General features: G+C 34.5%; 1 protein-coding gene across 1 annotated transcript; it reads left to right on the forward strand.

Annotated features, from left to right (window-relative positions):
• Positions 1-2,890: 2,890 nt before the first annotated feature.
• On the forward strand, positions 2,891-12,066 carry LOC6048192 (synaptic vesicle glycoprotein 2C). Its single transcript, XM_001865111.2, has 7 exons — positions 2,891-3,190; positions 6,375-6,822; positions 6,876-7,233; positions 10,202-10,643; positions 10,923-11,079; positions 11,736-11,863; positions 11,951-12,066. Exons 1-7 carry the CDS (start codon positions 3,172-3,174, stop codon positions 11,986-11,988), a joined length of 1,590 nt encoding a protein of 529 aa, XP_001865146.2. The 5' UTR covers positions 2,891-3,171; the 3' UTR covers positions 11,989-12,066.
• The last annotated feature ends 2,609 nt before the right edge of the window (positions 12,067-14,675 follow it).

The raw sequence follows: 14,675 nt of genomic DNA on the forward strand, positions 1-14,675 counted from the left end.
TATCGCCACCACAAACATTCGGACGAAAAACTCTTTCAAAATTCGCCAATCATCAATTTAACGGTCAATTTGAATGATCGTAAATTCACCACGGTAAAATTAAATTCACCACAGTGGATTTAAATTTGCCAAAATTTGCCTTTAAAACAAATTAGATTTCACCTTTGTTTATCTGTGCACCAATCCCGAATAAAAAATGCACAACTCCGCTCAAATTAGTGTGATAAATCACCAAATTGCTCAATAGAAAGTGGGTGGCACTCTTCACCACTGCGCTGTCTCAGTAGAAAAGCACTAGTTTCCAGCGCCATTATCTCATAAATTATTGCACATTATCGGTTTTATAATTTTATCATTAACCCCGCGTCGGTAGCTTTCCATTTTCGCTCCGGCGACTTGACATGACCAAACCTGGGCCACATCCGATGAACCAGAAAGCCAACCACCATCGGGCATAATGGCAGATATATTGGTGCAAATTGATACCATTTGCGATTGGTTTCGAATAAAAAAAAAATTGATGGCAATAGAAAGTAAACTAAAAACTAAAAACTAAAAACTAAAAACTAAAAACTAAAAACTAAAAACTAAAAACTAAAAACTAAAAACTAAAAACTAAAAACTAAATTGACAAAATTGACAAAATTGACAAAATTGACAAAATTGACAAAATTGACAAAATTGACAAAATTGACAAAATTGACAAAATTGACAAAATTGACAAAATTGACAAAATTGACAAAATTGACAAAATTGACAAAATTGACAAAATTGACAAAATTGACAAAATTGACAAAATTGACAAAATTGACAAAATTGACAAAATTGACAAAATTGACAAAATTGACAAAATTGACAAAATTGACAAAATTGACAAAATTGACACAATTGACAAAATTGACAAAATTGACAAAATTGACAAAATTGACAAAATTGACAAAATTGACAAAATTGACAAAATTGACAAAATTGACAAAATTGACAAAATTGACAAAATTGACAAAATTGACAAAATTGACAAAATTGACAAAATTGACAAAATTGACAAAATTGACAAAATTGACAAAATTGACAAAATTGACAAAATTGACAAAATTGACAAAATTGACAAAATTGACAAAATTGACAAAATTGACAAAATTGACAAAATTGACAAAATTGACAAAATTGACAAAATTGACAAAATTGACAAAATTGACAAAATTGACAAAATTGACAAAATTGACAAAATTGACAAAATTGACAAAATTGACAAAATTGACAAAATTGACAAAATTGACAAAATTGACAAAATTGACAAAATTGACAAAATTGACAAAATTGACAAAATTGACAAAATTGACAAAATTGACAAAATTGACAAAATTGACAAAATTGACAAAATTGACAAAATTGACAAAATTGACAAAATTGACAAAATTGACAAAATTGACAAAATTGACAAAATTGACAAAATTGACAAAATTGACAAAATTGACAAAATTGACAAAATTGACAAAATTGACAAAATTGACAAAATTGACAAAATTGACAAAATTGACAAAATTGACAAAATTGACAAAATTGACAAAATTGACAAAATTGACAAAATTGACAAAATTGACAAAATTGACAAAATTGACAAAATTGACAAAATTGACAAAATTGACAAAATTGACAAAATTGACAAAATTGACAAAATTGACAAAATTGACAAAATTGACAAAATTGACAAAATTGACAAAATTGACAAAATTGACAAAATTGACAAAATTGACAAAATTGACAAAATTGACAAAATTGGCAAAATTGACAAAATTGACAAAATTGACAAAATTGACAAAATTGACAAAATTGACAAAATTGGCAAAATTGACAAAATTGACAAAATTGACAAAAAATGACAAAATTGACAAAAAATGACAAAATTGACAAAATTGACAAAATTGTTAACTGTATACTGTAATAAATAATATCAAAAACTTTACAAAACATTTTTACGCTTTTTTCAAACCCCCTCACGTTTGCCGATGCACAACGGTACAATTTTCCAATAAAAATTTCACCTCGCCATCGAAGTAACCACTAATTTTCCTAGCCAAACAACCGCAGCCCAGCCTACTCTCTTCGGCCATAGATTTTGCCCGATGGGCGAAACCATCACAATCGAGGCAATTTTCAATCACGAATTTGATTGGCTATCTTTGCTGCGCCACCGATATTGTTGATATTGTTTGTTTTTAAATTGTTTGATTTGATTAAATTTTTGATAAGATTTAATTTTACAACTTGATTTGAAATTGTTTATCATTTTGACGAATCTTTCATCAAAGTGTACAATGTTGACACCAGTGTTGCCAGTTATTCTGATTTAATTTTGGAACATTTTTTTCTGTTTTATTGACACGGTCTGAAACAGTTACTGTGCAATTGAGGACCAACGCTGCGAACTGATGATGTCGGGATTATATTTAGATCAAAACACAACAGAGTTTATTTTTGATTACAAAACAAGTCGTCTACGCATCGGGAGCGATCTTAAAACGTGACGCCTCAATTCGAAACTTTCAAGAACGTGGACTAACCCACTTAAGAGGTACGAGTACTTGCTGCTCCCAGGCTTAATCCGAGACTAACCTATAATACTAACCCACTATTAGCAGTAGTAGGAGGAATCTGCGCGCGCGCATGACGTTCAGCTGATAAGAATCCGAACACCTTCGCGACAAGATTAAGAGTCTTTCTCCCGCGGGTTCAAGTCCAAGATCAGCTCGAGGAAGGTGGGAATGGAGCAGTTTTTGACAGGTGCCATAATGTTGACATGTTTTAGAAACTAAAATTTGAATATTTTTCAGCTAAATTTGACCAAAAATCGAAAAAGGCCAATAATTGGCAACTTTACCCTACAATTTCATTGTTTAGAGTGAAAGCCGGCTTGCACTTGGTAGAATACGCTTTCGTTGTGTTTTATACTTTTCTTCCTTCTGGCGCATAATTGGCCGCGGGTTTCGTCTCCTGCTCAGTGACTCGCGAGAGCTTGACCCGTGAACAGGGTGGCCCCAAACCCGTAGGACGCTCACACCACATGAGTTCACCGCGATCGAGAGCGACAGTGAAAGTTATGCGGATTTGATAAGAGTTCGCGAAGAAGCACGTGTGCCATAATAAGCTGAACCTCGGTGAACCGTAAACATGCGGCTGGACGATCAAAGTGAGTTGGGTTTGTTTTGGAGTGTTTTTGAGTACGTTAAGTTAAAATCTAACGACAGATTGAGCAATTATAGCATCTGCCATTATGGCGTTTTGACAGTTCATCAATATGCGCCAGAAACAATAAAGGTGTTTACAAGAAGCAACGAAATTAGAAGAAATCAAAATCACACGCTAAAATTTATTTATGGCATCCACCATTATGGCGCTTTGACAGTTGTCACTGTCACCTATCCAAACAGTGGCATTCATTAGCACACTAAATCTTTAGTGCTGCTACTGTGCATTAACAACAGCCTAATAAAACGGCAAAAGTGGCTGTCATCATGTGGCTTTCTTATCAAAAGCAGATCCCCCACAGAGTCTGCTGGGCAAACCATAAATCATCTGTCTAGCGGTGTCTAGCGTCTAGCACGAGGTGCACTTCACGTTAAGGTGTTTGTTATAAAAACAATTTGCAAAGTTGGAGGTGGCAACTGTTAAAAAAAAATAGGTTTTTGTAAAAAAACCAAGGTTGTTGACGATAAAATTATTACGGTTCGATAACGATAACTTATTTTTAAAATATTTCTAAAAATGAGTTAATCCAACCAAATTATGTTGAATTTTCAAAGCTTTCTCTAAGAAAATATTTTTTTGATAATATGGTAAGTTTTAAAATATAAAAACTACAAAAATCACAAATTACCGTATTTTCTCGAAAATACTATTTCTTTACAATTCGCAATTTGGATATCAAACGATTCGAAATTTTGCATGCATTTTCTTTATTTTAGAGTATTATATTTATTTTGGTGATATGGTAAGTTTCAAAGTATAAATTCTATAAAAAACACAAAATATCGCATTTTTAAAGAACTTAAATTTACATAATATGCAATATAGGTATCAAACGAAGAAAAATTCGGAATGCTGTTTTACTGTCCTAGTATTTTTGGAGATGAATGCTCTAGTTTTCAGAGAATACCATATTTCTCAAAAATACTTAAATTTTCACAAAATAAAGTTTTTTTTCGAAAATACTTAAAATTTCATAATTTGCTACATGGGTATCAAACAATGCGAAATGTGGTATGCTTTTTCACTTTTTTTAGAGTGTTTTTAATACTAAATACTTTTTGAAAATACTCAAATTTTCATAATTTGCAATATGGGTACCAAATGAAGCAAAATTTGGCATGCATTTTCACTGTTTTAAAGTTTTTGAATGAAATACTCAAATTTTCACAAAATACATTTTTTTGAAAATACTCAAATTTTCAGGATATCAAACGATTTGAAATTTTGCATGCATTTTTTACTGTTTTAGAGATTTTAGAGTTTTTGGAATGAAAAGCTAAAATGTTCACTAAATTCTATATTTTTCTGAAAATACTAAAATATTCGTAATTTACAACATGGGTATCATTTCACTAAGCGAAATTTGGTATGCTTTTTCACTTTTATTAGAATTTTTTGGTTAAATATTCAAATTTTCACAATATACCGTATTTTTTAAAAATAATCAAAAATTTTATAATTTGCAATATACCTCGGTGAACCGTAAAACAAAACGATTTGAAATTTTTCATGCATTTGCACTGTTTTAGAGTTTTTGGAATAAAATACTAAAATTTTCACAAAATACCATATTTTTTGGAAAATACTCAAATATTCATGGTTTGCAGCATGGGTATCAAATGCAAAATACCTAAGCAAAATTTGGTTTGATTTTTCAGTTTTATTAGAGTTTTTTTGTGAAATGTTCAAATTTGCACAATATACCGTATTCTTTTACAAATACTCAAATTTTCATAATTTGCAATATGGGTATAAAACGAAATCAAACTTTGCATTAATTTTCTTTGTTTTAGGGGTTTTAGAGTTTTTTTTGGAAAAAAACTAAAATTTTCACAAAATACTATATTTTTTTGTGAAAATACTCAAATATTCATAATTGGTATAAAACGATTTCAAACTTTGCATGCATGGGTTTTTTTAGGAGTTTTTGGAAATAAAAAAATAAAATTTTCACAAATATATTTTTTTTTGAAAATACTCAAATTTTCATAATTTGTGAAATTTGGCATGAATTTTCACTGTTTTAGATTTTTTTTAAATTAAATACTAAAATTTTCTCAAAATACCAAGCAAAATACCGACTCTTTTTTGAAAATACTAAAAAAAAATCATAATTTGCAATATGAGTATAAAAAAATACGGTATTTTGTGAAAATTTTAGTATTGCATTCAAAAAACTCAAAATCAGTGAAAGTACATGCAAAATTTAGCTTGTGCAAATTATAAAAATTTCTGTTCTTTCAAAAAATACAGTATTTTGTGAAAATTTTAGTATTTCATTCAAAAAACTCTAAAACAATGAAAGAACATGCCAAATTTCGCTTAGTTTGATATCCATACAGCTAATTATGCAAATTTGAGTGTTTGCGAAAAAACGGTATTTTGTGATTATTTTTTTAATATTTATGCTTTGAAACTTACTACATTATCAAAAAATATGTTCCAAGTGAATGAATTAAAAATTAACCATGATATTGATGGGTTAATTAAATTTAAGAAAGATACTAAATATGAGTTATCGTCCGTTATCGGCGATATTACCGACGATAGAATTATCGAAATCGTTATCGTTAGTCGATAATATTATCGACGATAATTCTATTGATTAACAACCTTGGAAAAAACGCCATTATGGAATGGGATATTGGCCAATTTAAAGCAATTTTGTATTAGAGTGTCAAAAGACAGCAGTGTTGCCAGATGTTCTGATTTAATTAAAACAAGCTCTTCCCGGCAAACTTCGTCCTGCCCTTTTGAGGTTTCCTGACGTTTCTTGCTTGTTTGGTAATTCAGCCTCCTGTGATCAAAATTTGATTTTACGTAACTTTTCCCATACAATCTGCAGATTTTCGGGAATCGATTCCAAAGTGGCCAAAGTTGTCACTTGTTGGCGTAAGAACCTTCCTTGGACTTATACGAACCCAAAGCAACAAAAAGCACCTCGATCCGAAGCTCCGTATTGAACTGATATAGATAATTCGTATTAAATATCCAGAGTTTTTTTTTGAAAAGGTCCTATAAACTAAACTCTAAATATTTACTTTCTAGACAAATGACTTGAAAAATATTTTTTATGGCAACTGCCATAATGGCGCCAACATGTAAACAAACCTCCCCACTTTCAGAAAACGGCTCCCCAGTCTCAAACCGCGTCGACATCCACCACATCCAGCTAGAGGAGGGAACCACCATCAACGGGGATGCCAAATCCCGCGTCTACACCTACAACGAGGCCCTGGAGCTGGTGGGCCTGGGCCGGTTCCACACGCTCCTGCTCTTCATCTGCGGCTTCTGTCTGATGAGCGTCATCAACGAAACGCTCAACATGGGCTTTATCATCTCGGCGGCCGAGTGCGACCTCGGGCTGAGCTTCTCCGACAAGGGCATTCTGAACGGGGCGGCCTTTTGCGGCGTGGTGCTCAGCTCGCACCTGTGGGGCTTCCTGTCGGACACGTGGGGCCGGAGGAAGGTTCTGGTGCTGGCCACCAGCTGCAGTTTGGCGTTTTCGGTGCTGTCTACGTTTTCGATGAATGTTTGGATGCTGATCGTGACGCGGTTTTGCGTTGGGTTTTTGTAGGTTCTTGTTAAGGTTTATGGCATTCTAACCTCAAAACATTCTTTTCCAGCATTTCTGGTAACGCTGCCACCTCCTACGCGTACCTCGCCGAGTTCCACACGGACAAGAGCCGCGCAAGTCACGTTTCCTGGGCGGCCATGTTCATGGCCTTTGGCATGATCTACCTACCGCTGCTAGCTTGGTGCATCATCCCGCTTGACGCACAACTCGACCTAAAATTGTTGGGAGCACGCTACGGTCTTTGGAGGCTGTATCTCCTGTTGACGTCCATGAACGCCGTCCTAATCCTCTGCGGAATCACGTTCCTCCCGGAAAGTCCCAAGTTCCTGCTGATTGGCAAGCAGCAGGACCAGGTCCTGGAAATCCTAGCGCGAATGTACCGCTGGAACCAGCGAAAACCGGAACGGGTAAGTTTCTTTATTTTTATAGCACCTGCCATTATGGCGCGCTGTCAAACGCTTTTCACCGCACGCTAATTGTATCGGCACCACAAAGATCGCGTGTGCAACCCAACCCTGACTGAAAAGTCCATCGGACGTCCGTCGTTTGTCGTCCGTGCAATTGTACGACGTCACACGACAATGTCGTGCGACATTCGCACGAATGTCATACGTTTTTGCACCAAAATGTCGTATTTGTCGTGCGATCGATCATCGAAATTGTTCGACATTGTCGTACGACATTCGACCGACGTCGCACGGTTTTGTTATTTAGGTTGTCGTGCCTTTGTCGTGTGCTTTTTTTCAGGTTTTTAGGTTATGTTGAAGTTAAAAAATAGATATTTGTTTATTTTTAATTTGTTTTATTTTTAATGTAATTTGCACTTTTCCCGGAGTAAAAATCAATTAATTCATTATACTTGTTGTGTCGCGGATCTTCACGTACATCTTGGTGTCGTCTTCCGGTTGGTCTTCCAGTTCTCCTCGTTGCTCGGCAGGAATTCGTGAGTCATCTTCTCGAGCGCCGTTGCGAGTCGCTTCTTCCGATGCAGGCGGGGCAGCATCTTGGTCAAGATGGACTGTTGCTCCTCGCTGCTGCCGCAGATGCTGATCAAAGTTGGACTTGGAAACGGTCCTGGTGCTGCCCCACTGTTTTATGTCCGATGGACTGATGGCCACTGAAGTAACGGATAACGTGGGTTTGCGCACTTTGCAAGACTTTCGGCAGGATCAGATAGGAATATTTTCGAATGTCTGAAATAAGATAGGGTGATTCCGTTTAACCATTCATATTTAGAGGTTTTTGCTTACAGGAAAATACAAGATTTTAAAATTACAAGGTAAAAAATACCCAATTTTATTTAAGATTAATCGAATAAAAGATTCTAGAAATAAGTATTTTTAAATCATAGAATTTTAGAATGCTGAAGATTTCAAATATTTTAATTGTATAAATTTAGAAATATGCAGCCATTTAAAAAATAATTTGACGATTTTATAATTTAACAATTTCATGATTTATCAATTCAATAAATTAACAACTTGACAAATCAAGAATTAAATTAATCAAAAATTTCATAATTAATATTGTTACTAATTTTTATTTATTTTATAATTTCTTAATTATACAATACAAAAAATTTATTATTTGAAAATTCAAGAATTTCATAATTTAGGAATTTCAAAGTAAACATTATTTTAAATTTCAAGAATTTGATAATTTAAAAATTTTATGATTTTATAAATTTAAAATGTTATAATTATAAAATCATTAAATTATAAAATTCCACAATTTTAAAATTATTAAATTACAAAAATTTTAAAATTATTCAATTACAAAAATTATAAATTTTTAAATTACAAGAAAATTAAATTTTATAATTTTATGATTTTATAATTTTATAATTTCATAATTTTATAATTTCATAATTTATAATTTTATAATTTTATAATTTTATAATTTTATAATTTTATAATTTTATAATTTTATAATTTTATAATTTTATAATTTTATAATTTTATAATTTTATAATTTTATAATTTTATAATTTTATAATTTTATAATTTTATAATTTTTTAATTTTATAACTTTATAATTTTATAATTTTATAATTTTATAATTTTATAATTTTATAATTTTATAATTTTATAATTTTATAATTTTATAATTTTTTAATTTTATAATTTTATAATTTTATAATTTTATAATTTTATAATTTTATAATTTTATAATTTCATAATTTTATAGTTTTATAATTTTATAATTTTATAATTTTATAATTTTATAATTTTATAGTTTTATAATTTTATAATTTTATAATTTTATAATTTTATAATTTTATAATTTTATAATTTTATAATTTTATAATTTTTAATTTTATAATTTTATAATTTTGTAATTAATAAATTTTATAATTCAGAAATTTTGAAAAATAATTAAAAACAGCAGAAGTCTTAAAATTTTAAAACGTGTAAGAAATGTTTTTTTTGGATTTTATATTTTTTTAAATCATAGATTTTTTAAGATTTTATAAATTCAAGAAATAAAAATTTTTTTTTTAAAAAACTTCAATTTGATTTATGTTAATTTTTTTCAGATATTTTTTTTTATTTTTGAATTTTGTTATTTTTGAATTGTATTTTTGTAGTTTTTTTGGAATTTTGAGCTTATGAATTTATAAATATTTTTTTAATTCTGAATGTCTGTTTTTATTATTTCAAAACTCACCATTGATAATAACTTCTGGCGAATCAGAAACGCCACCGGGAGCGTATTATTCCGTCCTCCTCCGCCTTTTCATTCACCCAGAACAGTGAACAACTCTCTGGGAATTGGAAGTTCCGTTTCCTTATTTATGTTCCCTTGACCAGAACTTGGTATTTAATCCTTTTTCTCTTTTGGGAATGCACCGCAACCTCCCGTGGAAAATAAAACATCCGCTTCCTCGACCGCAGATTGGTTCCTTCCCATCCCGTCTTCCGGCATGGCCGCCGGGTTATCTCTATTTCCCATCCTCCTTCGCCTCCACCACCACGATAACCGAAATCAGGAAACCTGGAACAAATGACACTATGATTCGGCCGCTGAATCTTTCCAGCAGAAAAAATAACACAACTCACCTATCAACCGGCCAAAATCCTTGCGAAGCTCAACAGCAATCATGTTCAAACAAGTCCAACTGAAGAGAACTGTCGAACTCTTGCGTCGACGAAAATCGTGACGTCAAATTGAAGGAAAATCGATAGAAAAAACAATGTCGGGCATGTCGAGTGTTTGTCGTACGTTTGTCGTTTTTTCGACCAATCGATATCGAAACGGTAAAATCAAAACCGTGCGACAACTCGTACGACGTGCGACATTTTTCAAACAGGGAAATTGCTCAATTGTTTTACTGATTGCTTACCCACTTCTGCAATTTCTCTCTCTCGTTCAAAGACATTCCCGGTGAAATCGATCGCGCTGGATGCGATCGACAGTGCGTTCGCGGAGGAGATGCAGCGCAAGTCCAGCGCCGGCCTGCGCTACGTCTGGGACCAAACGGTGCCGCTGTTCCGGCGGCCCCTGGTTGGCAACACTGCCCGGGCCTCCTTCCTGATGTTTGGCCTGTTTGCGGCCTCGTCCGGGCTGTTTATGTGGATGCCGGACATCCTGAACGTGTACATCAACTACAAGGACGAGTCGATCACGATCTGTCAGGTGGTCGACATAATCCACCGGAACCGGACCGCGCCGGATGTGCTTACGGAGGTGGAAAACTGTTCCGTCAACATTGACGGGACCATCTTCATGATCACCACGGTCATGGGAGTCCTGTTTCTCCTGTGCTACATCCTGAACGGTGCCATAATCAACCGGGTCGGCAAGAAGCTGCTGCTCAGTAAGTGGACACAGCCCTGAGCAGCTGTCAAACGTCGCAGGGGTGTGAAACGAGATACAATTATGGTCAACGCGTGAAAATGAAACCTGCGGTTTCATCCGATAAATTTTCACGCGTTGTTTACACTTTCATTCGCCACGCCACGTGCGTTGACGCATCGATCGCCGATTAATCGACATCAGCTTCCATCATGGCGGCGGCGTCTGAAGAAATCTCGCGTGTGCCATAAAAACTTTTCACCAATTACACCACTTGTTGAACGTTGCCTTCTTCTTCTAGACATTTGGTACGTGGCGTGCGGTCTGGCCGGAATCGGCGCGCTGTGGACTTCCGATTTCTACCTGACGCTGCTGGTGATTGTGGTTTTCCTCGCCGTTGGCTGCCTCGGATCGGTGCTCAGTGCCATATCGGTTGATCTATTTCCAACTAATTACCGGCAAGTAGTAAATTGTGGATCTATAAAAGCATCACGCGTGTTTGTGTGTGCTGGAGAGGGGCGTAACGATCTCTTTTTTCGTTTGTTTTGGTTGTACGTCATCGCCTGATTGGGACGCCATTATGGCGAACTGTCAACTGGGTGGCATTATGGTATTTTTTTGCTGTCATCTCATGTTTTATACAACGGTGAAGGTGAATAAAATTTAATAAAAAATAAATGTGATGCATATTATAAACTGCAGCCTCAACATTGGCCTTCGTATAACGCTTCCGCATAGTCTGCGGGAGATTTTCAATTCCCATCCCCTAACTAACTTTGGCAGCAGAAAAAATAGCCAGCAATTACTAACTAGCCTCAGCCGTCAAACCATATCGTACGCTCGAAAACCACGCTTTCTCTACCGCGTTGCACTTTCATTTGCCTTTACACGCCCGGTAATCTTCATCACAACAATTATGAAATTAATTATTTATAAATACGATACGATTTTTCTTCCTAACCTTCGCCTTTCTTTCTTCCTCTCCTCCCCATTTCTTCTCTGTAACGGAATCACTGAAAATGCATTCAACCGCGCAATCTTTCGCGGTTTTACATGCGTGCCATAAAAAAAAAACAACAACAACAAACCCACCGGCAACACTGCACAAATCTAGGGCAATGGCGCTCTGCCTGATCCTGATGACGGGCCGGCTCGGGGCCATGGTCGGCAGCAACGTGGTCGCGTTCCTGCTCACCTACAACTGTGATCTCATCTTCGTTCTGCTCGGCGGCCTGCTGCTGGGTGAGTTTTGACAGTTGGCGCGTGCCATAATGGCGGCGATGCCGCCCTGCTATAAAACGATTGACCTTTTTCCACGTTGTTTTACAGTTTGCGCCGTTATTGGGACGACCCTGCCGGGAAAGTGACGGACTCAACTTGCCGATTTTACCCATTTTTTAGACCGGAGTAGACGAACCAATAAAAATGCATACATAATTAGCACACTGGTTGGAATGCTGACTCTGGGTGACGATGACCATCCCAACCTCGGCACAGGTTCCGCCGTGGGCGAGCGCGGTCGAAAGTTGTCGAGCGCGAATCCCGTGTTCATCAACTGGTTATCGTATAGTTTCTTCGGAGGGGGAGTTGGTTTATGATCGCTTATTAGTACCCAATTAAACGGTTTTGATGGACTACCTTCACTTCGCTGCTATTTCTTGATCTTTTTGCATAATCGACTCTGTCAACGGGGGAAGTGACTAATTAACGCAATTATGCGACATCGATCATGTGGTGTGGGTTTTTGGTGACAGGGGGATGGTTATGTTTAAACCTGGTTGAACAATTTCTGATTTTGAAAGAAATTCAAAATTAATCACAGTTCTCGGTTATTAAATTTCCAGATAAAAAATTAAACATGACCATAAAAGTGTTCTAAAGTGATTTGGAAATGTTAAAACCAATATGGTGGCCAAAATGACGGAGATTTAACATTAGGAAAATATTTTTCTAGATTTTTTTAAAGAAGTCTTTTAAACGTACTATGCACATCTCTTATAAACTTTAAAAAAAAAATTAAGATATTACTTAGACCATTACAAATTATAAGAAGAGTATCACTCCTGTATTTCTTCTTTGCTTTTACTGTTTGTCTTTCTAGCTGATGAAAGACATTATAAACACTCAAAAAATGTCTAATTTAAAAGTTAAGTTGAGTACTTCAGAAGATTTCAAAAGTTATGCTTTCGATGATTTAGACCAAACTTCTGAAAAATGTAAAAAGGGTAATTTTTGGAAGAAACTTTATCATGTTATATATTTAAAAAAGGTATTCGAAATAAAAATTTAGATGAGAATTTGTTATCGAAATATTCAAAAATAAGTATCTTGGAAAAGGTCATTCTTTTAGATTTGATGTATTTAGAAAAGATAAAAAAACGAAACTATTGGCACTACGCCCCCCGGGGCATGGCCTTCCTCTAACGTGGGATTTCTGCTCCAGCGCCTCTGACGAGACAGGAGAAACCGGGACCGACGTTTTACTTCACCATCCGATAGAAGCTCAGTGGATAAGGCGGGAATCGAACCCGCGTCTCATAGCATCATCGGGATCGGCAGCCGAAGCCGCTACCCCTGCGCCACGAGACCCACAAAGAAAAGATGTACACAGCAAAAAATCCGATGGTAAAATCGCATGCAAAAGCATGCACATCACCTTCGTCAAAATAAATACTTAATATTACACACTGCATGTACATTTTTTGCAAACACAAAAAAAAGTTGCAACCGACGGGATTTAAACCCAGCACCAACAGTAAGGACTGGCACCTTAGCCCACTCGGCCATCAGACCGATGAAAAGCTGAAAGGATAAACGCATATATGAGCTTGACATTTCGGTCAAGTATGTTTCCCATACTGATGGGCTACATATTTCAGGGTGTAAAATCACATACAATTGCATAAAATAATGCAATATTTATTTTACACCCAGGCCTTTTACATGCAGCTAGATTACTACTTTTTTAGCTGTGTCGGATTTTTTGCTGTGTAGGTATGATGATGATGACAATATTTTTTTGTTTCAATTTTACTTTGAAAAAGTAGTACTCTCAACATTTTTTTTTATTTTCTTGTAGGACAAAACAAATTTATACAAAAAAAAAAATTTGCAAAATATGTAATGTAATACATTTTTGGTTTGGAAAATTCTTCAACAGACTGTATCGTGGCAACTATCTGTCAAATTTCCAAAATTGGTAAATGATTTTGTATTTTTTAAAAAGTGTAACGAGCTTTTCCTAAAAAAAATTAACCTAAACTTAAACAAGGTCAAAATTCATATTTTTAGACTAGAGTGGGAAAAGTTTCGCCAGGTTTATTTTTTTTTAAATCGGCAATCAATTTCATTAGAAATGCTCTTTTTTTCTTATGCGTAAAGACCAATTATGCCAAATTTTATTTCAAGTTTTTGTCCCCTCTTTAAAAAATCCCAAAAATAGGGATCAAAAATAGATGAAAATTGGATCTTTAAATTGAAACAAATTGTAAAATTAATTTTGAACTCACTTACATTGCATAAAGTTTATTTTTGTATTTTTAATTTTCAAACTTTTTGCAAATTTTAATTTGAGGACCACGCCAGCAATATCAAGAGAAAAAAAACCCGAAGGGAGCATGGCTCTCCTCTCTCGCACACGAAAGATCGGTAAAAATATTTTAAAAAAAAATCATCATCTTGAATATACGGCGGAACATCTTTTTTACTATTACACTTGCAAGTGTAACGCCACTTGTCGAAAAATGACTTGCCACATTTTGTAGATGGGCCATGTGTGTGAACAAAATAAAATTATTATTATTAAGTGGTGATGGCAAAGAAATTCACAAAAAATCATCAGCAGATTGATTTTTTGGAGAATTTCGAGAGCGATTTTCATTTGCGTGATTTACCTCTTCTCTCTTCCGCGGGTGACGAAAGTTCCCTGACCCCACATAAAAGGACATAAAACAAAACTTTTGGAAAATGTATTTTATAAATTTGAAAAGAATTTTAGAAAAAAAAAAGATTTTTGGTGTTAAAAATTTCAAAAAATATTTACAAAATATGTACA

This window comes from Culex quinquefasciatus, chromosome 1, assembly GCF_015732765.1.
Source record: "Culex quinquefasciatus strain JHB chromosome 1, VPISU_Cqui_1.0_pri_paternal, whole genome shotgun sequence".
Taxonomy (NCBI): Eukaryota; Metazoa; Arthropoda; class Insecta; order Diptera; family Culicidae; genus Culex; species Culex quinquefasciatus.